Below are 24,646 nucleotides of genomic sequence, written 5' to 3' on the forward strand. Positions count from 1 at the left end.
AACCTCTTGTGCTCCACAGGTGTCTCCAGTTTATGGCCGCAGACTAAGCACATCAGCCAAGGGCCTCCTGGACTGTTTGGCCCAGCTTCAGCTAATTGAGCCTGTCAAAAGTCAGAGCTGCAACAAACATGAGAACAGAAACCCCCAGTACAGTGACATTATAGCCATTCTCCAATCCCTTTGGCTCACTGAACCTAGGGACATTGAGCCCAAGGACACTGGTATCGAACAAGCGACCCCACCAAGGTCCTCATCAGGGGTAGGCATGAGCAGTGGATCTGGTGGCTCGGGAAAGGACCAAGACAATCAAGTAGGAGATGAAACCCTCCCCAAAGAGTCTTCACATGATGATGAGGCTGAGGAGAAGATTTCAGAGGAGAGAATAGAACCACACAACCTAGAAACTAAGACTGAGGTCGAACAACCTTGGCAGAGCGAGAACCAAAGTGAAGTCCCCGCAATTCTGGAAAGTCTGAAAGATGCAAACCCGTCATCATTTGACAAAAGCTCTGCCAATAATAGCTCCAACTCCAGCACAACCACACCACCAACTGTTTTGCAAACATCATTGTCAAATAAACCATCCCAAGATCCCGATCCAGTATGGGTCTTGCACCTTCTGAAGAAGCTGGAGAAGGAATTCATGAACCACTACATTGATGCCATGGCAGAGTTTAAAGTACGTTGGGATCTTGACGACAGCCGCATCTTGGATACGATGATTGCAGAGCTGAGGGATGAGGTTAGTCAACGAATCCAGAGCAGCATTAAACGGGAAATGAGTAAGATCCACAGTCGATCTGGTCGACGCGGGAAGTCACCACGGCCTCCAAACGGGGCAAATCTATCTAGGGATTCCACCATGACGGAGAAACGACGACGGATGCTCAAGGTAAATCCAACAAAATTCAACTTTCCATGAATGCAAATCAAACTCACTGTATGAAGCAAATTTTCAGATTACCATATGGCCAACATATAAAAAAAATATATATCTGCTCTGCTACCTGTTGGTAAGACCACATCTGTTTCTCATGTATATTATACTCAATCGCCTATATATTCCCAACACATAATTATAAATTGTAAATTCTGCTGTAGTCATACTTTTAAAAAAAAAATATTGATCCTTTCAGAAAGGTTTTGCATTATTGCAACATTAGATAATGCACGTGGTTGCTGTTGCCAGTAGCTGTATATTCTTACTCTGAACTGGCTGATGTGGTATTGTGTTGTTTAATTGTCAGGTCATGAAGAACCAGTCTGTCAAAACTGCCGATTCCTTCAGCGATAGCGAGATGACAGCCGCGTTCAGCGACCAACGAAGTGATGACGAATACTGTCCCTGTGATGCTTGCGTACGCAAAAAAATGGCAGCACGGCCTCTCAAAATGAACCCGGCAGCAGCCGAAGCTCCTGTGATGATGGAGTTTGATCTCCTTAAAATTCTTCAACGCAGGAAGACCCCAGCACCTGTCCCTACATCTGCGCCACAGCTTAATGATAGGGGCGATGGCAGTGTTGTCATAGAAGAGGAAGTCAGGAGTTTAGGGGTTGTACAGGAGGAAGAGGAGGACAACGAATCAAGCGAAGAGTTCAAAACTGAGGAGGCAGTTCCTGACGAGGATGAGGAGGATCCCGGTGAAGAGGTGAAACATGAGGGTCATGAAGGGCAATATGATGACGAAACAGGGAACGGGGAAGCCCGGGACTCACAGATCAGTGTTGCGAAAGAGTGCACAAGGGAAGAAAAACCTGAGAAGGCTGACAAAACAATTGATAACATGGAAGGAGAAAGGGACGAGGATATTGAAGATGACACCAAGACAGGCAAAGAGGGTGTTGGAACAAAATATAATGAAGAGAAGGGCGAGAGCACCCAGGCAGATGGAGGAGAGATCACTGACAGAAGTGAAGATGGAGTGGATGCAGAGGAGAATGATTGCACAGTAGAATCTCCAAATCAAGATCTTGAAGAATCTACACATTTGGAAGATCAAGGAACCACCAATGCTTCAGCCGGAGTAGATGATGAAGATGTGGAGGAGGAGGAGAAGGATCACATTCGAGGGTCTCAAGAAGAAGGCGCATCGTTGCAGAAAGAAAGAGCTTTACCAAAGGTCAGGACACACTGGACATTTAAATAGAGAGAGTAAACAAAAACACGCATCTCAAATACAATATCATCCATGACAGGGGTGTCAAACACATTTTTGTCACGGACCACATTTTAGTTCCCGTTTCCCTTGGAGGGCCATTATGACTGAAACCGTATAAAGAAGTCAAGAATAATGGTTTATTCAACCATTGTTAAAGTTAATATAATGAGGGGTTTGGTAACAAGAAAATGCAGATCTGGCCCCTGGGCTTTGAGTTTGACACCCGTGATCAAAACCATATCTATAGGTATTTATAAGTTAACATTTAAGTTAAATATATAAAGATGAACATTTTTAAAAGGAAAGTCTTCTCAGTGTTGTATTCATTCAGATTCAGATTCATTTTCAGAAAACTTTATTTATCCCAATTAGAGTTGTGCGAGAGCGGCTTATTATAGAGACAGTCAGAGCAAAGGAAAAACATAGGATGAGAGTGGGGCTGTAAGCTTAGCACTTGTAGAGTACAGACCAACATGAATTAGATCACTGCCTCCTGTTGTAATGTTTTTCACAACATGTTTTGTATTTAATAATAATACATTTTATTTACAAGCGCCTTTCAAGACACTCAAGGGCACTTTACAAAAACAAAAAACACAAAACAATACGGGTTGAGCAGCGGCAGCCAAACGCGCCAGTGTTCACTCAACCCGGAAGTCAGAAAGAAGCCACAATGGAGGGAGAGGGGAAGAAAAAAAACACGCTCGAACTATACTCGCGCTGCAAGAAGGAGAGATACCGACGCTCGTTCCTACTGACTGCTGTCAGGCTGATGAATAAAAAATAACAATCATAATAATAATAATAATTAAATTATGTGAAGTAAAATTGTAAATAGTACTGCGATTTATCCATTGTGTTCATATTGTATTTAATTGAAAGATGTTTGTTGGGGTTTTTTTCTCTTTCTCCTTTCTTCTTTCTACATACATTCTTGCTGCTGGAGGCTGTAAATTCCCCCAGTGTGGGACGAATAAAGGATATCTTATCTTATCTTATCTTATACTCATTTTGAGGATAATTTGAGTTGGGCAAAAAACTCCTGCACAAGCATATGACAGTTACAACATCTCACAAGACATAAACAATAAAGACGGTGATACAAGGGAGTGTATGAAGGAGGGGGTGATGGTGGGGGACTAGCTTCCGTGCATACTTACATCAGGGGAAGGTCGAGATAGCAGATGTTGTTTTGGTAGCAGGCTGCCCAAGAATTTAAGACAGCCTTGAGTCCGTGGCTTATGTCTCTTTAGTGGCGTCGATTAGCCAAATCCGTGATTTCTGTCAATATTTGAGCACGGATTCCAGTTTCTCCAAGTTCTTGACCATCTTGCAGAGACGCTCCAAAACCGCAACAGTTTGTGGTTGAGCACAGTCTGAGTCTGAGTGTTGGACATCCGCACTATGCCATCCTTAGACCGGCAGACTCTTCACTTCCAATAGAGCCGCTCCCGTCGGTTGAATTTTGCGAGAGATCGGGAAACTGCTAACACTAAACAGCAGCATACCTGTAATCGGAAGTCCGATCATGTAGATGTCATCCACATCCTCAACGGACAGTGTTGACAGGCACACCATTCTCCGCTTCCTCCAAGGATCTAGGGCAGGGGTGCCCAAACTTTTTGGACCGAAGATCTACTTTTCGATCAACTAACCTTCCCGGATCTACCCTTATCGGCACGCGCACGCACACGCACACACACACACACACACACACACACACACAAACACACACACACACACACACGCACACGCCATGATGAGAAACTGAAACTGAGGCATGCGATGCACTTTTGTAGCCTGTTCACGATCATGGCTCACACGTACCATTTTAAAGTGCTTCACTGTGCTCCTAGATTCCTATTCTTTGCCCGTGCCCTCGTTGAATTGTACACGAAGCAAACTCTGAATGAGAATAATGACGATAAAAGATGGAGCGTAACAGCTCTGATCACAAGCAGCAATTGCAGACTGCTGAGCGCTAACAACTTCTGGTGACATAATCACGCGCCATTGTAAATTTAAGATTTACCTGCTTTATATTATTTTTTTTAAATATTTTTTTGTGAAAATGAGACTGATAGGATGATTAGAATGCAGCATACATTAACACAAAAAAATATATTACTAACATGTACAAAGACACACAAATGGTTGTTTGTTTGTTTTTTCCTCCTCGACACTCCTCGGATCTACTTGGGACGTGTCTTAGATCTACCGGTAGATCAGGAGCCACGTAATGGGCACCCCTGATCTAGGGTGTACCCAACAGCAAAAGTCCCCGAGGGGCAAGTAGGCTCCCCACTGCCTGCTCTTCTCGTCAAGAAAATTTTGTCGATGGCATCGAGAGACCAGCCAACCAATTCCATGTTTGTTTTTAAGATGAAAATACGACAGGAGGCTAGGAAAAGTCAGCTAAAGACAGACACATGGACTGAGTGGCAAGCAGGGAAGGGTGTGTGTGTGTGTGGTGGGGGTGGCGGGGGGGGGGGGGGGGGTATAGGAGCAGAAAGCAAAAGCGTCCGCCTTTGTCGAGAGCCAAGCAAAAAATTTGTACCTCGTGGGTGTATATGGACAAAAACGGCGGAGCACCAAAATAAAGGTGACCTACCAGGAAAATTACAGTACTGTCTCTTACTCTCTGATCCTTGAACGGAGACATCATCCCAGGTGTCATAATAATATGCCTGCAGCATGTTTTTAAAAAAATACTGCGAAATGCATAGAAGCCCCTTAAAATGCAGGTATTTAAACCCGTGGAGCCAGCACTTCATCACTTTTTAATTTGTGTGCTGATCCATCCCTAGACAGGTAGCAGGCAGGAACAGCAAGTCCGATTGAAGTCCAAAATGATTTGCCTCAGGGTCTGATATGTGAATATAACCGTGCTGTTTGTGAGCATGACCAAAGGGTTAAAGTCTACCTCAAAAGGAATGTGACCCAGTCCAGTCAAAATGCTAATTCCAAGACAGCAGGTGGAGCTAATCTCACTATCCAATTAGACAGATTGAACAAATCTACTTTGTTTCACAGCAACGACTCGCCTCCATGCTCGAGATATGACTTGCAACTTTTCTTTTCTTGATGCCACAGTGATCTACTAACTGCCACAGTCCAGTCACAAAATAATGAGAAACGTACAGTACAATGAAAAAGTATTTGACGTCTTCTCAAATTCATTTTTTTCAGTTTCCCCACTTTTATGTTTAACATCATCAAACAGATGTAAATATCAGACACCGTTAACCAAAGTAAACATAAAATGCCGTTTTTAAATTGTGATTTTATTTAATTAAGGGGGCAGAGCAATTCAGAAAGCTACCTGGCCCTGTAAAAAAATACTTGTCACCCTTGTTAAATGATGAATACAGTGTGGGTAATCATACTTTTGGGAAAACTGAGTCATTTTCACTGACCACACTCAAAGCTGATAACGTGCAATCCTGTTCCGTCAAGAATTCACTCAAATAGAACCTTTCTGACAAAATGAAGTCACCCAAAAGGTCTCCAAAAATGTCAACAAAATCCCACAATACAAAGAAATTCAGATGAGGAAGGAAAATTTTACAGGCTGGAAAGATTTACAAAGCCATTCCCAAAGCTGTCGGACTCCAATGAACCGCAGTGGAGAAAACATGGAACATTGGTGATCAGCCTGTCTGTAAAAATTACCCCAAAGAAGAGAGTGACGACTCATATTGGAGATCACTAAGAAACACAGGAAAAAATTAACTGCGGGCCTCCGTCGCCTCAGTTAAGGTCTTTTACAGCATTGTATCAGTCTTCCTTGATGCAAGGAGAGAGAAGTGGTATAGTGTGAGCAAAGCATTACATAAGTGTACTTGCCTTCTCTTACCGCAATTAACTTGTAGAAGTTTGATGTCCAATTTGTTCACAGTCAGCACCCACTATTCACAGAGCACATGGACCGAGCCCTTCTGCAAATAGCAAAAATCCACAATAAGGTTTTGTAATGTCCACAACAAATGTCACAAATCTTTTTTTTTTTCTCGATAAGATCAGGCCTTGACCCGATTAAATCAAACTCCTCTCAACTCAACTTCTTTTTCCACAAACATTTGGAGGGATGGCCTTGTCAACTGACAACATTTTTTTTCTTCAACTGAAAGGATCTTAGTTCAACCGGTGATGTCTGCGTGACCAAAGACGAGGACGCTGATGCCGAAGACTCCGAAACTGACGCTAAACGTCCGAGTGACACCGGGGCAGGTGATTCAGGAAACAAGAAGGAGACAGAGGAGGTGGAAGGAGGTGCAACTGCGGATGGTGCTGTGCTGCATCAGATCACCAGGACCTCAGTGGAGTCATTGTTGGGTTCTTTGGAAGACTGAGAGCCCCACTTCCACCTGAAAGACTGAAAATGAACCGACACTTTGCGTAGGGAGTCTCATTAACATATTGATTAGAAGTGGACGCACCAAAACACTTGATGCACTTTATTTCTCTGCTGTTGGGAGTCTGACATGAAACTTGAAAGAACAATCTAGCCTACAGTCTTTAATTGTACACATTTATTTGTACATTTTCAAGTCGTATTTCTAAGGAATGTAGAATGAGTGTTACATGAGTCATATTTTACTATTTTTTGTATTTAAGGTGTTAAATCCGTGCTGATTTGGCAGACCTCTTGATAGCTTTGGTAGTTTTTATGTATTATTTTTGAATTTGTGTTCTGTGATATATTTCTCTGGATCACTGACAAGTTGGTTCCAGAACTAGCTTCTCAAATGTAAAAATATGACGCCCTTAAGATTATGGTCTAATTTCGTTATTTGAAATGGATTGGAGACATTCAGCAGAGTATATTTATTTCCTTTGATGTTGAGTCACACAGATGTTTCTATGCTGTTTGTCTGAAACAGTTAGAAGCCTTAATAAAGTGTCACCACCTTGAGGCCAGGATCATATATTATCAAAACTGTCACGTTACTGGAGGTCCTTTTCCGGTTAATATCATACATCAAATATATTATAATTACACATAAAAATGAATCCAAAAAAAAAATGTTTTTTTTTAATGTGACTTTGATTTCAGTGCTTTAGAGACTGAGTGGCATGATTCTCCATCATAGGTGAACTAATGGGATCAATGAACTGTGAGATATTCACAGGCTGCATATTCATTTGGGGCGCGCAAAAGCAGCGGTGTGGACCAGCAGTATGACATGTGTTACCGATTACTGATGCCTTCCCGTAGCCATGGTTATACAGTACGAGTGTGGATCCATAGAACCGAGGCCATACTCAGGTGGATCGTCTCCATGCTAGCTCTGCAGAGACGTTCTGTATGTGGCTCGACGTCTGAGCTTGAAGAGGGGTCAGAAGAGTCGACTGCTGCCCAAAATACCTAAAGTGATGAACACCTGAATATCATATCAACCCTTTCATGCACCATCTAACCTCATCACACAATACGCTGTGCACTGTAGTAGCCACTGTCCCCGAAAGGGTTAATGCAACCAAAAACAATCCACCATATGTTATTTTTTTTCTTAATTTGAACAAAACAAAAAAAAAAACCTTTCCAATGCTCAACTTCTAAAGGATTTTGGAATAATACTGTATATAGCTTGCACTGGTGTAGGCTTGTGCTGCTGTCATGAACAGTTCGAAAGGGCAGGCTTTTCATTAAAAGTGTGCCACTTTAAAATGTGCAGTTTCATCATACAGCACACTGCTTTAGCTTTTAAAAGGAACATGCATTTGACATGCTGACCCATCAGGACAGTAAACCCATACTGTTGCGGTAAAATTGAATTGATTTTTTTATAAGCTGTCTCCAAAACCGTGTCACAGAATGCAGCATCCAACTGGCCTCGCAACCGAGACCTGCACATCCGGCACCTCTGTGTCTCAGACAAGCCACCTGAACTGCTGCTGCAACAAATATTTTCGTAACCAAAGGATTCCTGATCGGCCGCAGGGAAGCTCATTGCCATGCTTGTTCTCATCGCGAGGACACCTGACTGCAGGTCGTTGTCGTAACTGGCTCCAGTAGTCAAATGCTCACATTTGCAGGCATCTGGCTCATTGGAGTGGCATTCACTTTACGGATTAATTCCGGTTTTCTCTGAACAGGTCAGATGGCAGACAGCGAATATGGTGTTAAGTGGTGAGCGTTTTGCCGATGTCACAGGTTTTTATTGAGGGCGTTTTGAATGCAGAGATACAATGATGGGATCCTGAACACTCCACTTCCTGTATGGTCGGCATATTCACCAGACATGTCAACCGTTAAGCATGTTTGGGATGCTCGAGTTTGGCACATAAAGCAAAATCGTTTCAGTTCGTGGCACTATCTGTCAACTTTGCAAAGCGATCGAAGAGGAGTGGATCAGCATACCGTGGACCACAATCAACAGTCTGGTCAACTTCATGTGAAGGAAATGATGCATGCGTTGCTTCAGGTAAATTGAGGTCACACCACTGATTTACTGGTTTGGATATCAACCAAGTCAGACGCCGGGTTTCAACGCATTTCCTGGACTCCTCTGTGGCGTGACAAATTTACAAGACATTTGTTTTCACTTGACAGGGATGGGCGTCACGAAATACGAACCATGCTAGCTGTCTGTTTGCAAATATTGATGGTACTGCACAATTGGGAGCTGTACGCACTTCTCAGCCCACTTTATCAAATGTGACTGCATAAACAAGTTGCCACACAGCTCTAGATGAGTCCAATCGCAATTAGCTCTTCTTACACAGTCTTCTTACCAATTATTGGAATTTTGCTGATCTTGAAGCTAAGTTGTGGTGAAAAAAAATTGACATGCTAAAAAAAAAAGCAATTTTGGAATCAGGATGCATTTTAGTTTTAATCAGCATAAAAAATCTAACTGAACAGATTCCCCCCCAACCCTAAAATGTTCCCCGGCATTAGCATGACAGGTGTAACTTGTAATCAGTCAGTAAGCCAATTTAAAGGGAGACATTAGTCACTGACCTGTACCACGCTAAACATAGACCACACGACCACAGGAGAGTTGTCTCGGGAGATTAGAAAGAAACTAACACGACAAACACACTCTGGGTAAAGGCTACAAGACTATCATATACAATGCAATGCAATACATCTGTATGATAATGATCCGCGCAGAAGCACAGTAGATCTGAATACCCATTCAAATGTTTCAATGCATGCAGAAAAAGCACAGAAAAAAACAATCAAATACATTAAATCCATTTGAGGTGCATAAAGGTAAACTAAAAAAAATAGATGACAAAATGAGGGTCCTCATCTTCATTGGTACAAATTTATGGACAGAAAAATGTCTCCTGTAAGTTGTTACAGAATATTACATCTTGAACATGAGTGCCTCCACAGCCTTCCGTATGATTGGCTGCAAATCCAGGTGAGAACTCGCATCCTCCAGAGAGCAACCAGTCAGCAGTGAGACCAAGGTCAGAGGCACTACCTGCTCACAAGAAAGGGAGGAAGTACGCCATGCGACAGTCATCTTGTCTTCCGTCATCCATTTACCTTTGTCCTTTCTCTGCCGTTGGCTATGTGTGTGGCCATGTGACCGGAGGTCATATCCTCAGTCAGGTGGTCCACCTGGTAGATAGCCTTCAGGAGAGCCGCCTCACACTGGGCCTCGGGATGACCAGACAATTTCTAGTGCAAGACGTTGGGGCCATGACTGTTGTCGCATATACTCAAACCAGAGCAACCAAGGTTAGGATGACTCTATTCAGATTCTCACTTAACACAACTGTGTTTACAGAGAACTGCTCTTGTTAACATATTTCCAGGGCTGGATACCGTTTTTAATGTCATCATTTGTATATTGAACATTAACGATATGACCACAACTGTTCTCCAATACATTATATTTTACAACCTTTAAATGTTTGAATACATGCAAAAGGCTCATTGTGGCACCAAAAAACCTCACTAAGTTATTCCATTAATTCCACTTCATCACAAAAAGAAACTGTCCCCGACACATTCGAAGCTTATCTCACGAGCCTTGTGCTCTGCAGTCATTTGTTTGTTTGTTTGTTTATTGAACATAAAACATATACAGTAATAGTTTGACAGAAAATAAGGTAGATAAAAAAGTAAAAAGAAAGAAATCAGTCTTCATTCAACACAGTTATTATGTTCAAGGGAGTAGGATGAAGTAAAAAACGTATCTAGTTCTACCCCGTTATGTGTTTATATCTACTAAATCATTTTTATATCAATCAGAAAAGAAAAAAGTAAGAAGAAGTCTCCATTAAGGCTTATACTTTACCCTTAACCGTGATATTTTTACAACTTTTGGTTTGTATCGGGATTATATACATCCACACCCTGGCACTCTTGTGTCAATTTTCTCTTGGATTCATAATGGATATTTCAATACCTTTCTCTATTTATCAACTTAGTTCTGATTTAACCATTATATTTAATGTTTAGAATTTATCATTTTAACTCTGATTGATGTAGGTTGTTTGTACTATTTTTTTGAATTTGTTTTTGAACTCAGCAAGCGATTTACTCATTTTCAGGTCCGTTTCGAGATTATTCCGCAGATTAACACCTTTGCTAGATACACTTCTTTGCTTGATGTTTGTTCTTATTTTGAGTTTTTTGAATAAGTTGGTACCTCTTAATTCATAGTTGCTTTCTCAAATTTCGAAAAACTTCTGAATGTTTTGGCAGAGCAGGTTATTGTGTGCTTTGTACATTAATTGGGCGATTTTAAAGTCAACCAGGTCATAAAATGTCATCGTATTTAATTTGATAAATAGTATTAATAGTATTCTTCTTTGTTTTTTTTTTGTCTTCAGGGAATTCGGGGCTACTACATGAGCCAGTTGCTATTGTATAACTTTGGCATCAGGAGTGTATGAACAGAGCAGTTGCTGCAACAGTGACTGATGGGTAATTAGCCAAATGATCATTTCCTCCTACAACCATTTAATGGGACTGACCCGCTATTCTATTTACAGAGTCAGGGGTCTGTGGGAATTCTGGACAGCTGTTTTTTCCCCCCTTCTGAAATAGTCCATAGGCTCCCAACGCCGTCTGGGCCTTGGTGCATTTTGCACCAGTTACACCGTGATTTTTTTTTTTCACGCCACTAGCTGAATATGAATGCATGACGCAGCAAACACAGAAAACACTCTGGAGCTGCTCACGCTCGCATTCGGAGGACCAATTTGAAGCAAATCAAATGACTCGCTTCAGGACCAACATTCGTCTGTCAACATTGGACAACAATACAAATTCAGTGCAAAGTGGATTACTGAGAACAGTGGAGGCCACAATTCGTGGTAGAAGATAAAGGGTTAGAAAATGTGATACAGAGTGATGCGTGCCAATCTTTCCACTGTCATGCAGAAACCATTTACTGTCAATATTGTTCAGAAAAAAAGTCCTACAATTGCATTTAAATGCTGTTCTGGCCGATGATTTTTACTATTTTTCTGTGGGCTATTTTTGAAATAGCCTCTTCAGGTCAGGTCAGGAAAAGTGGTGTTGAAAATGGATGGGTGGATATTTTATTTATTGGTCCACTAAGTTCCATCTAAATTAAGAATGTTTGCCTTTTAGGACAAACAATGTTTGAAGAAATAAAATGCATTTAATCAAAATTTATTAAATACAAAGCCAGTAAATAATTACACTTTTTTAAATTGAGTCCCAACCACAGTAAATACATGAAAAAACCCTAGACAAAAAAGTGTACACCTTAACCAGACTCACAGTAATTTGATCATCATTAAACATGTTAATGTGCGATTGTTGATGCAATTTGATACCTGGATTAAACATGTGGCTCGGCGGTAAAGTTTGCTGTTCGTGACTTGCACGTCGATCATGTAGTTGTGGAAAACCTTGCCCTTTAGGATGTGCGCCCCTGTGCTCACAGCGTTCAGCACCAATTTGGTGGACAGCTCCCACTGCCGCACAACACAAGAGTGAGTGAGTGAGTGAGTGAGTGAGTGAGTGAGTGAGTGAGTGAGTGAGTGAGTGAGTGAGTGAGTGAGTGAGTGAGTGAGTGAGTGAGTGAGTGAGTGAGTGAGTACCATGTGCTGTAGACTTCCAGAAGAAGGCAATGGCCAAGAAAATGTTAACGTGGACATACACAATCTATTTATGTCATCCTGCAAAGAAAAAAAAAGAACTGAATGGTGGATATTAAGGTAGTAAGATTGTTAAGGAATCATTTAAAGCTAGGGTAGGAAGGAGGGCAGGGAGGTACAGTATGTAGCCTGCTGTAGGTAGGTATAAGGTTAGTAGGGTGCTTGGTTGGCAAGTATATGCAAGGAAAGGGATGTAAAAGTGTCGATGGGCAGCTCCGTTGGATGATTGGTGGCTAGAAAAAGTTAGGCAGGTGGGTAGTATGGAAGGTAGGTCAGTAGGTACAAAGATGGGTGAGTAGTTAAGTTGGTCTGTTGTTAGGTAGGATTGTAGGGTTGTAGCTAGTCAGAAAAGTTGGACAGCTACATTGTAAAATGTTTTTTTGGTTGAACTTACTCGATAGGATTTTGTCAAGTGGTTGTGCGAAATATAGCACCATTTGGAAGCACATACACGTTTAACCCTCGTCGTCCACCGTTTGCGATAAATTATTATATATATTAATTATGTCTTTGAATCAAAGGCAAAAGGCATTCGGAAAAACACGAGAGAGCTGAAACGTATGGGGGGGTTCTAAAATGGCCTAAATTTCATGACGTCACCGGCTGATAATTCTCAGGCATTGCAGCAATAATAAAAAAGCTTTTGATTCTGTAATCTTCACAATTTACATATTTTGCACCATAGAGACCCATTATAGTTCATATTTTTGAATGCATCGTAAACCTAATGTGTAAACATGCATTTCACGCAATTTTTACGTCAATCGCTTTGTTTTCGCTTGGACAAACGTATGCATGCCACATTGTTGGGTTGGGTCATTCCAATTGTGCAACTTTTAGGTGGCGCCAGAGGATCGCAAATGAGTTTGCCTTTTTGCAGGAGGCTTCAAACTAATGCATTTTACATGAACACGTCCGGTCGGGATTGTTAGTAGGGCTTGGTTGGGACCTCCAGACACAATTTTTTTTTCCTTTTGCAAAAAATAAAGAATAAAAAATCCCAAAGAACTAATAAAAACTATATATGTATGGATAGCACAGATGCCTCTGAACATTTTGAGTGTTTGAAAAAAAAAAGAATGTTTGTATAACACAACATACATAATTTCCAAAATTGTAAAACGCATAACTTGGGTTTTTTTTGTTTCAAAGGACCTAAGGGTTAAAGTCGAAGATGTATGTACCGGTACTTAAAACGTATCTGGAGACAGATTATTTTAGTTGTGCAACCGCCTGATCAAATAAAATTGAGTAAATTCAATACACCTTTTTTCAGTGCAGGAAGGTAGAGAGCCAGACAGAATAGGTACAGTAGGCAATCATGTCAGTAGAAAAGTGGGTATAACTACACTTTAGGTGACCACTATAGTGCAGTTTAAATTTGAAAAACGTGTGCCTCTTTTAGCGAAAGAGAACTAAGTTGCTTGGACTACATGAGGCTGTAATGTGCAGTGTAAGGTATGGTAAGCAGAGAGGAGCCTGGCAGGCAGCGAGATCTGTGGGCGAATACGGTATGGAGTGGATACTGTATGTCAGTAAATACAATACTATGTAGGGTGGGAAACCAACCTGATCGTCATCATCTCCATCAGCCTGGTGATAAATAGCATGGAGGTTAGACATCTTTTCCCTCACTCGGTAGGCAACATTCATCACTTCAGTGATATTGTCTGAAAAAAGAAGAAATCGGGATGAACGAAGAAAATGTGAGGCTAGCGACAGACCGCAGCCAAGCTCACCAGTTTGTGTGTAGATGAGAATGACAGTGTCTTGTTCATCGAGAGTGGGTAGGACATGAAGCAAAAAGTCTTCATGCGCAATGCAAAACTGGGGACCCTAAATCAAGAAAGTACAGAAATGTCTGGGATTATCCTCGTCAATGATGTGGCGTCATGACACTTCAGAATAAGATTTCATTGGAATTTGACTTAACAGGATTTCACGTCTTTTACGCCTTCATAAAACACTTAATTCCCCGGGGCATGATGAAATATTAAATCTCTCCAACCGTGTGATTTTTCTGCCCCACAACATTACATTGTATTGGATTATACCTTGTGTTTATTTTTAAGACACTGTACAGTTTGACTAGAGCAGGGGTGCTCATTAGGTACATCCCAAGTAGATCCGAGGAGTGTCGAGAAGAAAAAAAACAAACAACCATTTGTGTGTCTTTGTACATGTTAATAATATATATTTTTGTGTTAATGTACACGAACTGTTGCGCTCTATCTTTTATCGTCATTATTCTCATTCAGAGTTTGCTTCGTGTACAATTCACCGAGGGCACGCGCAAAGAATAGGAATCTAGGAGGGCCCAGGGAAGCACTTTAAAACGGTACGTGTGAGCTACGATAGTTAACAAGCGGCAAAAGTGCGTCGCATGCCTCAGTTTCAGTTTCTCATCATGGCGTGTGTGTGTGTGTGTGTGTGTGTGTGTGTGTGTGTGTGTGTGTGTGTGTGTGTGTGTGTGTGTGTGTGTGTGTGTGTGCATGTGTGTGCGTGTGCCGGTAATGGTAGATCCCGGGAGGTTAGTTGATCGAAAAGTAGATCTTCGATCCAAAAAGTTTGAGCAACCCTGGACTAGAGGATTGGTACATCAATTTTGGACTATGCCATTCAATTGTGAGGAGGGTAAAGTGAATCCCACAAAAGTTGCCCCTCATATATACCAGCAAAGCAATGGAACCTTCAGCGTTGTTGAGCGCTCTGTATCCTCCACTTATGAAAGCTTGAATATCCCCGTAGGCTATGACACACACACACACACACAATAAAAAAGACAATAATTAGCATGCAGACTGTTTTCGTAATCCAAATCATTGCAACACATTTGTGATCACCGTTATAATACCTGCCCCAAACGTTGGCTCACATTCACTGGCATCAATGAGGCCCAGCACAGCCGGGCTGCCCCACCCCAAGTAACATACACGTTTCTCACGGAGTAAACTGTAACACGAACAAACATCCTGAATGCAGCCAGATATTTCTCATCATTTGGACATTTGCAGTTGTTTATGCTATTCAGAGAACAGTTGTGCTTGACTGATTTGACTGACCTCTGCCCAGCAGTAGCCACCAAAACAGCTATGGCCGTACTCTGAGCGTATGTGACCTCGACAGTTTTTTCAAAAGCTTCCAGGTGCTGCAAGATGACCCTTACGGGAAAAAGAAACAGAGACGCAATCTTGTCCACACGTAAAAATAACAGTGATTCTCAACCATTTGGGTGCAATTTGAGATACTCAGACACGTCATGGAAAATAGTTCAATGTCACAGTTGTATTGTTTGCTACCAAGAATGCATCTTTGTTCATCTGTGCAAGTGATATACCTTGACAGGCAGAAGAGTTAAATACTCTCCCACTAGATAGCGATTAACCTGTGAGATCCACCTTTGCCACCTTTGGCTGTTTGGTGCTGTGTCCGTGAGATTTGTTATCCATACAAAATGTGTTAGGATTTAATAGAGGACTACGACACTGCCTAACGTCCTGACCACTAGAAGTCAGTAACACAAGAACCAAATTGTTCTCACCTTTAATTTGATTTGAGAGATTTAATTCACAGATGGTATCCATTTTCCGGTGTGTATTTTTTCGTTCGATGGCATGAACAATTCTCACGGTACTAACAACCTCACCAAGAAGTCCTTCTTCCCTCTCTTTCGTGAGACCTTTCCATGAAACATGAAAGACGGGATCAAAAAGGTAAAGAAAACTAGAACTAGTTGTTATAAAGAATGAATCAGAATGAGACTCTCACGACGCTGCTTGAGGTAGCCACATCACTTGGTCCTATGAGGCTTCTTTAGGTCGCAGCCTAACGGTCATGCTTTTGTCACATTTCAATGATATGCCTGTCAGGATGCGTGATTAATGCACAGCACAGAACACAACCCAAATGATGTCTTTTTGTTCTTGTTGTTGTTTTTTTCTAACACTGCATTAAGTCTCTATTTCCTGTATTGTGTATTTTCTAGAATTTATTGACCCCTTATTTTTATGATTTTAACATGTTACCCTTATTGTCATGCTTCAAGGGTAAATTCAATTCACACTGTGTGTTATTTGTGTTGCACACACCACATAGAACATGATCACACGCATGCAGGCATGCAAGGAGAATTACCAGACTGAAGAGAGAGAGCAGTGTTGCGTCACTTGAGCACAGGTTGTTTCAAATAATGTTTTTGTCCACGACTCACTGTCTCCAAGCCTCAAGTGCTTCCAGATGAGCTATGCTGCCCAATTATGTCATAGTTTAGTCCTTAGTGAACAATAAGGGTCTTGCTGATGAACTAAACATGTTTTTCTGCCGATTTGAAAAGGACACCCCCCATTTCCCACACACACCCACCTCTACCAGAAACCACTCTACCTACCCCCCCACCCTCTTTTTCTCCACTACAGATCCACGAACAGGACGTGAGACGGCTCTTCAAGCAGCAAAAGATCAAGAAAGCTCCGGGGCCCGACAAAGTGTCCCCCTCCTGCCTGAAAGTCTGCGCTGACCAGCTGGCTCCGGTCTTCACACAGATCTTCAACAGATCCCTGGAGCTGTGTGAGGTCCCATCCTGCTTCAAACAGTCTACCATCATCCCAGTTCCCAAGAAATCGGCAACATCGGAACTGAACGACTATAGGCCTGTCGCCCTGACGTCTGTGGTCATGAAGTCCTTTGAACGCCTTGTGCTGAACCACCTAAAGAACGTCACTGGACCCCTGCTGGACCCTCTCCAGTTTGCCTACCGGGCAAACAGGTCTGTGGAAGACGCAGTCAACATAGGTCTGCACTACATCCTCAAGCACCTCGACAGCACAGGGACCTACGCAAGGATTCTGTTTGTGGATTTCAGCTCTGCGTTCAACACCATCATCCCGGAACTCCTCACCCCCAAACTACTCCACCTCGGTGTGTCTCCTGCGATCTGCCAGTGGATCCTCAGCTTCCTGACGGGACGGACACAACAGGTGAGACTGGGAGCAACAACATCATCAATACGCACCACCAGCACTGGAGCCCCACAGGGATGTGTCCTCTCGCCACTGCTCTTCTCTCTCTACACAAACGATTGCACCTCAACAGATCCAGCTGTCAAACTCATAAAGTTCGCAGACGACACCACGGTCATCGGTCTCATCAAAGACGGCGACGAGTCTGCGTACCGCCAACAAGTGGAGCAGCTGGAGCTCTGGTGCGGCCGACACAACCTCGGGCTGAACACGCTCAAGACTGTAGAGATGATCGTGGACTTCAGGAAACATTCTTCTCCTCAGTTGCCCCTCACACTATCCAACTGCCCTGTGTCAACCGTCAAGACCTTCAAGTTCCTGGGAATCACAGTCTCCCAGGACATGAAGTGGGAAGTCAACACCATCTCCATCCTGAAAAGGGCCCGGCAGCGAATGTACTTCCTGAGGCTGCTGAGGAAGCATGGCTTGCCACAGGAGGTGCTACGACAGTTCTACACGGCAGTCATCGAATCAATCCTGTGTTCTTCCATCACGGTTTGGTTTGGGGCCGCCACAAAAAAGGACAAAACCCGACTTCAACGGACAGTTAGGACGGCAGAAAAAATCGTTGGCATCGCCCTACCCACTCTTGAGGACTTGCACACTGCAAGAATCAAGACAAGGGCACGGAAAATCCTCCTGGATCCCCCGCACCCTGCCCACCACCTTTTTCAGCCACTCCCCTCAGGCAGACGCTACAGATCTATGCGTACCAAATCCAGTAGACACTTAAACAGCTTCTTCCCTCTAGCCATTAACTCCTTAAACAGTCACTGACATAGTCACTCTTCTTGCACCACAAAATGGTATTACAAAACTACTGGTATACTCTAAAATGGTTCAATGATTTTGTTGTTTACGATGATACTAGTGCAGCGTGTTATACCGGAGACAAATTCCTTGTGTGTTCTACATACTTGGCCAATAAAGATGATTCTGATTCTGATTCTGATTCTGATTCTGATTATCTCATTCACATTAGGTCCACTCCTACCAGAATAATAGACCCAATACAAGGGCTGCATTAAAAAAAGAGAGAGAGAAATTGGCCTTAACTACATCGTGCGATTTTAATTGACACTGGCACTTCGGTCATTTTAATATGTTTATAACTGGGGTTGTAGTTTGCTGAGGTGCAGCAGCAAAACAATGGCAGTGGCTTCACAGTCACTTACTGGTGTGTGGGGGCTGCACTTGAGAAGGCGGCAGCGTGAGCAGAACACAGGATCACCTCCAGGAGCATCTTAGTGGCGCTGCCTCCTTTCATCCTGGAAGAACCACTGATGGCCTCCGGCTAAACTCAAACATAAACAAGGCACAGGGGGAGCGCACGCACGCGCGCACACACACACACACACACACTAACTCCTCTAATTTAGGAGAATGTGATTAATGAATCAATACCAGTGTCGACCCCTCACCCCAACTGATGGGTTGATGAGGAAGGCTTTTCGACTGTTGGCAAGGACCTGCATTCTTTGGACCACACTCAGGAAAGTGAACGTCCAGTTTGGTGTCGGCTCATTCCTGTACAGAGATTATGTCATAATCACACATAAAGATGTGCTACTACAAAGTTAGACAGTGTCCAGACACTGATGTGGTACATCACACAAATATTATGTTCAATAAACAAACAAACAAACAAATCTCTACATCAGGGAAGGACAGAGCCGTAGCGTGCATATGACAACAACAAAATGAAAAATTATCAACATATTGTTCAAATATTACACCAGTGTCAAACCCTACATCAACGTACATTGTTGTCTTTTGCATCATTTCTGATACGACTCTCATATGGAATGTCATGTGTAATGTGACCAATGTGTGCGTATTGAATACATACACACCGTGCCTGATGTGCAGGGTTAAAACCAACCAAAACAGGAGTGAAAACCTCCGGGTGCCGCAGACAGAACTCCAACTGACCTGCCACAAATGGAGCCTACAGATACCGGTTCATCAATTACAAACAAAAAAAGGTCTAAAATCAAGATCTATTCAACATTGTGATGGATGCCTCAAAAGTAATACTCACGGAAAGTCCACAGGAGATCCCGATGAACAAGACCCTCTTCTTCTCCTCACACACCTAATGGCATTAAAAAGAAAAAAATGCAATGACTCAGTGTAAAAGAGGAAGACAGATACTTTGGAGAGATTTTCTGTCACACTCTTGACCTTCTTCAGACAGGACATGCCCAGGTGGGGGTCATCTTCTGGGGCCTCTTGGGAGGAAAACAGCGCTCTTAAAATATTAAAGATGTGAACAATGTGAGTGAGTGAGTGAGTGAGTGAGTGAGTGAGTGAGTGAGTGAGTGAGTGAGTGAGTGAGTGAGTGAGTGAGTGAGTGAGTGAGTGAGTGAGTGTAACACACACCTGTCACCTCCTGCAATGATGTATGCATAGACCTCACTGTGGTTCATCTTCCTCAGTGCTCTGTTGAACCCTGACTACACACAAGCACACGAGTTTGAGGTAATATAATTCTTCCGTTGTGAAGTTCCAAAATTGAAATTGCACTTCCCTCAGAGGACATTGAATGCCAAATAAAAGAACCATCACAGTCCAAAGTACTGGGTTGCTATTCTAAAATAGCATGCTAGTACGTCTTGAGGAGAGATGTCAAACTTTCTACATCATATTTTGTGGCCCACTAAAGCGAATAAAATGTGTCTACTTCATGTTTCCTGTTCAATTGGAATGGTTTCCCTTTTGAGAAGAAAAAAGGTACCAAATGTAACTTCTCGCGGCCCGGTAGTCCAGTGGTTAGCACGTCGGCTTCACAGTGCAGAGGTACCGGGTTCGATTCCGGCTCCGGCCTCCCTGTGTGGAGTTTGTATGTTCTCCCCGGGCCTACGTGGGTTTTCTCCGGGTGCTCCGGTTTCCTCCCACATTTCAAAAACATGCATGGCAGGCTGATTGGACGCTCTAAATTGTCCCTAGGTGTGAGTGCGGGCGTGGATGGCTGTTCGTCTCTGTGTGCCCTGCGATTGGCTGGCAACCGATTCAGGGTGTTCCCCGCCTACTGCCCAGAGACGGCTGGGATAGGCTCCAGCACCCCCCGCCACCCTCGTGAGGATCAAACGGTACGGAAGATGAATGAATGAATGTAACTTCTCCTCAGTTTTTACACAAACATGATCACAGACATCCTTCCTTAACATTAATCAACAGCTACTGGTAGTTTAAAGCTACCCATAGTTTAAAAATCCAATCCCTTGTTAAATACACATGTCATTTTTTGTGTGTTAATATTTCATTATTTCATTATTCATATTGTAGTAATGGCACTTTGCTGCAATGTAAAGTAACCAGTGGCTTGCATAACAGTGGTAATGTTAATATCTATACGGCTGGCAACAAAAGCGTGTACAGTACACCCCAAACCTGAAGTGAAAATGAGTTTGAGAGCCCCACATCAAGGGGCTATGATCTTAAGAGATGGACACAGGTTACTTCCTGGACTAGGGGACACGTAGAGTTGTGTATACACATTCACAACTCAACTTTACTTCTCAAGTAATTTAGAACAACCACCACTCCAGACAAAGTGGTATACATGAAGCGAAAAATTGTCAAAATACAGCACAGACTGCTAAAACAATACAGTAATACTAAAAGCCAAAGAATATGTTTTTTTTAAGGTGAGTTTTAAAGATGAGCAGAGAGTGTGTTTGCCTAATGTTTAGCGGAAGGTTATTCCAAAGAGAGGGACTGGCAACAGAAAAGGCTCATTCTGAACTCTGTTAAGTCCTCAGTACCTGCACTCGCATCTGGTCTGCTGAGCTGAGATGGGTAGGTGCGTAGGGATGGAGGAGCTCAGAGGGGTGGGATGGGGCAAAATCATTTCAAAATGTTTTAAAACAAATCAAATAATCTGGAAAAGAGCTGTCAAATTGACAGAGAGACAGGGAAGAGATGCCAGAGTTGGAGTTATGTGCTCCCAAATGAGCACCAGTTTCAAGGCAGACAGCAGCATTTTGGAGCAACTGGAGACGCTTGAGGGATGGTTGGCTGACTCCAAAAGAAAATGAATTACCATAATCCAGCCGACATGGACCAAAGGCATTGATTACTGTTTCACAGTGCTGTTGAGAAAAGGAGAGGATTTACCTTTGATGCCTAAGATGAAAGGAGCTAGATTTTACAACAGTGCCAATTTGACGTTCCAATTTAAAACCGCGGTCTAGTTTAAGACCCAAGTTCAAGACTGCTGGCTTTAGATAAGGCTCTCAGGGGCAAAGGTCAACAAGGTGAGATTAACAAGGGCCACTAGGCCCGAACACCACAACTTGTGTTTTCTTTTCATTGAAATTTTAAAAATTCATGGTCACCCAGGCATTGATTTCCTACAGACAGGACAAATGTGGCACAGCAAAGCATCTTTTCCCTTTTCTTATCTTCAAACGCATCCAAACTTCCTCCATTGTGTTGTAAGTGCAATAAAGATTGCGTGTGTAAACAAGCAAACACACAGTCAGTATAGCACCAAGCACTGTGAATGGGAAACAAAGTCGAAGCAACAGGAGGGTTGCCACGCACACTGGCGCATTGGCCGCCATCTTCCGTCTCATTCATTGCCATGCAATGCATACATTCAATTCTAAGTGGAGACATTTAAAAAATGCGGACGCTGCTAGTTTTTTTTTAAAGCCTAATATAATTTGTTCTTTTAATGTAAAGGAATAACAGCTGTAATTCAATGTTTGGAATCTGAATAAAATGGACAGTGCCCCAAAGGATTTTTGAGTATGAACAAAAAAAAACAGTACGTGAGAAAAATAACTACTGTACTCACTTTTTTAAACATCCTGTTATTCTGAACACAACTGGAGAGACAAGCAACCAATTCTACATTCAAACCTTCAGGCAAGTCTTCAGATGATCTTGGATGACAAAACTAGAACACTCAGAGAAATCACATTAAACCCAAGAATACTAAAACACAAAAGTCACAGGAAATTCCTTCATGCCTGTATCCTTTTGACTCCGTTACCCATAAACAGTATTCTACAGCCTGTTCAGAATTTTTCATTTGTATCGAGTCAGTAGCAATGTTAACATTCCTACAAATGTTGACTAGATGCTTTACCGCCACGAGGAAAGCCAGGCGACCTGACGTTCCACAGCCACTCAAGACAACAAGGCTGTCCTTCGGCTCCTAAGAAACAAAGGGTGCACTTTAATGTCACAGAAATGAAACCGGAACACAAGTGGGGCGATACCTTGAGGATGAGCTCCACTATCTCAGCCACGTCCACCATAGTTTTCACCACTTTGTCACAGAAAAGCGTCTAAAACAACATTGGAATGCATTTCTACCGGTTCTAAGACTTACAACACTGTATACTGTATCATTACTTGACTTACCAGGTAAGTGCTTCCTGTCTCTTTGCGAAACATCTCGGCGTCGCAGTTCTGCAACATCCGAACAATGTGACTGGGTGAAGCTCGGTCGATGTCCCGTGTCAGGGGGTTTGATTTCTCCGAAACAGGAAGTGAGGGCTCATAATCTGATGACTGGTGACAACAGTTGCATCAGGTCATGTTCGTTTATGTGATTTTTAGGTTTTATTTTTTTTGGTATGATATCATGTGTGTGTGTGTGTGCGTACACACAGTTGCATCGAGTCATGTTAGTGTGTACACGCACACACACACACACACACACACACACACACACACACACACACACACACACACACACACACACACACACAATTTTTATTGGGGCCTATTTTGCTTAAGATCCCATCACTAACACAAAAAGAGAAACTAGAATGAATATCTTGCCATTGCTGTAGAGATTGAATAATATTCTTACCTCCCATTCAAGCATCGTAGACTAAAAACTGGATCCGCCAAATTCCGTTACTTTGGCTTCCAATGGAGAAACGTCAGTGCCCAGATCGCTCTGCAGTCACAAAGTCCACAAACAGACCTTTGACATGTGAGTGGCAAAAGGAAGCTTGAAAAAAAGTCCAGTCGAGTTAGATTGCTGTTATTCTTTCACTGATCACAAAACAAGGTCCACCTTCTGCATGATCTAATAAGATCCAACGCTAGAATTGTCAGAGAGGAATTCATTGAACAATCTGCTCATTAATGGGGTTTCAGCATGCGGTGGTTTTGAACTGCACAGAGAGTAGCACAGGATGTAATCATATTTTGCTCCTTCCATGCAGCCAAAGACAGAAGCAAAATATGTGATGCTCACTTCATGATACTGTTGAGTTCAACATCAGTGTAAACTAAAACCACAATAATAAACACATCATTATATACAATTTACATTTAGACATTCAAGTCACTTTTTTAAAACAGAATAAAATACAAATGAACTCAAATGCAATTAAATAGCAGTCCAGTGCAGTCCAAAAGTTAAGGCTAGGATGCATAGGTAACCATTTTGCAAAATGCTGTTCTCATGTCTGTGCTGTGCTTCCCATGTTTTCAGTGGCCTTGATTTCCACCGGCGGTGCAACGGTGGGTGACTGGTTAGCCTCACAGTACAGAGGTGCAGGGCTCGATCCCAGCTCCGGGCTTTCTGTGTGGATTTTGCATGCTTTCTCCATGGCTCCGTGGGTTTTCTCCGGGTACTCCGGTTTCATCCCACATTCCAAAAACATGCCCGGCAGGTTCATGCAACACTCTTAAATTGCCTCTCAGTGTGATTGTGAGTATGAATGGTTGTTTTTCTTAAGTGTGCCCTGCGATTGGTTGGCAACCAGTGTACCTCGCCTGCTGCCCGAAGACAACTGTGAGAGGCTTCAGCAAGCCCGCAAACCTCATGAGGATGAGCCGATCAGATAATGGATGGATGAACTTGGGCACTCGAGTTTTCTGTTTAATATTGTTCAAAATGAATAACACTCATGATCCAATCATTAAGATTCCGTATTATGTTTACATCTTTACAGTACTTTGAAGTGTAGATGTGGTCACATGAGCTACACGATCAATCTGGTTCATTAAGGCTCCTGTATTTAAAAATTGTTGGTTGAAGCGGGTGTAGGCAGCTAAAGTGACGAGCTGCATGTTCATTCTCAGGTGACCAACCGTCTCGTGTAGCACGTGCCCAAACAGCATTTGAAGTTCAATCTATGAGTCCCACACCTACCCCTCAGTTGAACAGCTGACAGGCATAAGAGCTTGCAGTCAACAGTTTTATGTTGTTGCCATGACACTGCACGCAGATTTGCAGTGCATCACTTGGCGAATGTGCGCCAAGTAAACACCTGGTACGGTCCAGAGAGGCATACCTTACTAATTGTAAGCCACCTCAACCAAGTTAGTGAAGGATTTCACACCCTGTGAGGCTGCTTGTTGCTTTATTCCCCTTCTTGCCTATATCGCGTATTGTAT

At 42.6% G+C, this 24,646-nt stretch overlaps 3 protein-coding genes across 6 annotated transcripts in view; 2 read left to right on the forward strand and 1 right to left on the reverse strand.

Moving 5' to 3' along the window:
- Positions 1–7,074, forward strand: part of rp1l1a (rp1 like 1a) — a 32,861-nt gene extending 25,787 nt beyond the window's left edge. For all 4 annotated transcript variants that reach the window (XM_052052196.1, XM_052052205.1, XM_052052191.1 and 1 more), the window contains 3 exons: positions 20–892; positions 1,248–2,120; positions 6,290–7,074. In XM_052052196.1, the coding sequence (XP_051908156.1) occupies positions 20–892; positions 1,248–2,120; positions 6,290–6,511 (1,968 nt within the window). In that variant the 3' untranslated portion in view covers positions 6,512–7,074. The remainder of the gene's footprint in view (positions 1–19; positions 893–1,247; positions 2,121–6,289) is intronic.
- LOC127592389 (chloride intracellular channel protein 5-like) overlaps positions 1–24,646 on the forward strand; it is a 98,060-nt gene that overhangs the window by 32,359 nt on the left and 41,055 nt on the right. The gene's annotated exons all lie outside the window — the stretch shown is intronic.
- gckr (glucokinase (hexokinase 4) regulator) lies at positions 9,057–23,301 on the reverse strand. The gene is made up of 19 exons (XM_052052765.1): positions 23,106–23,301; positions 22,652–22,801; positions 22,507–22,575; positions 22,374–22,442; positions 19,658–19,731; positions 19,460–19,526; positions 19,317–19,370; positions 19,129–19,223; positions 18,697–18,802; positions 18,451–18,569; positions 15,320–15,418; positions 15,112–15,209; positions 14,930–15,006; positions 13,997–14,093; positions 13,827–13,927; positions 12,201–12,278; positions 11,934–12,074; positions 9,664–9,798; positions 9,057–9,598 (listed from the first exon to the last, which is right to left on the reverse strand). Exons 1-19 carry the CDS (start codon positions 23,118–23,120, stop codon positions 9,479–9,481), a joined length of 1,764 nt encoding a protein of 587 aa, XP_051908725.1. The 5' UTR covers positions 23,121–23,301; the 3' UTR covers positions 9,057–9,478.

Source organism: Hippocampus zosterae, chromosome 2, assembly GCF_025434085.1.
Source record: "Hippocampus zosterae strain Florida chromosome 2, ASM2543408v3, whole genome shotgun sequence".
Taxonomy (NCBI): Eukaryota; Metazoa; Chordata; class Actinopteri; order Syngnathiformes; family Syngnathidae; genus Hippocampus; species Hippocampus zosterae.

Excerpts from the sequence above, each read along its gene's own strand:
- gckr (XM_052052765.1), bottom strand. Across the intron at positions 18,803-19,128 it reads AACCCTGCACATCAGGCACG|GAATGAGCCGACACCAAACT; the intron begins GTGTGTATGTAT and ends ATCTCTGTACAG. Across the intron at positions 18,570-18,696 it reads TCATCAACCCATCAGTTGGG|CCGGAGGCCATCAGTGGTTC; the intron begins GTGAGGGGTCGA and ends GTTTGAGTTTAG.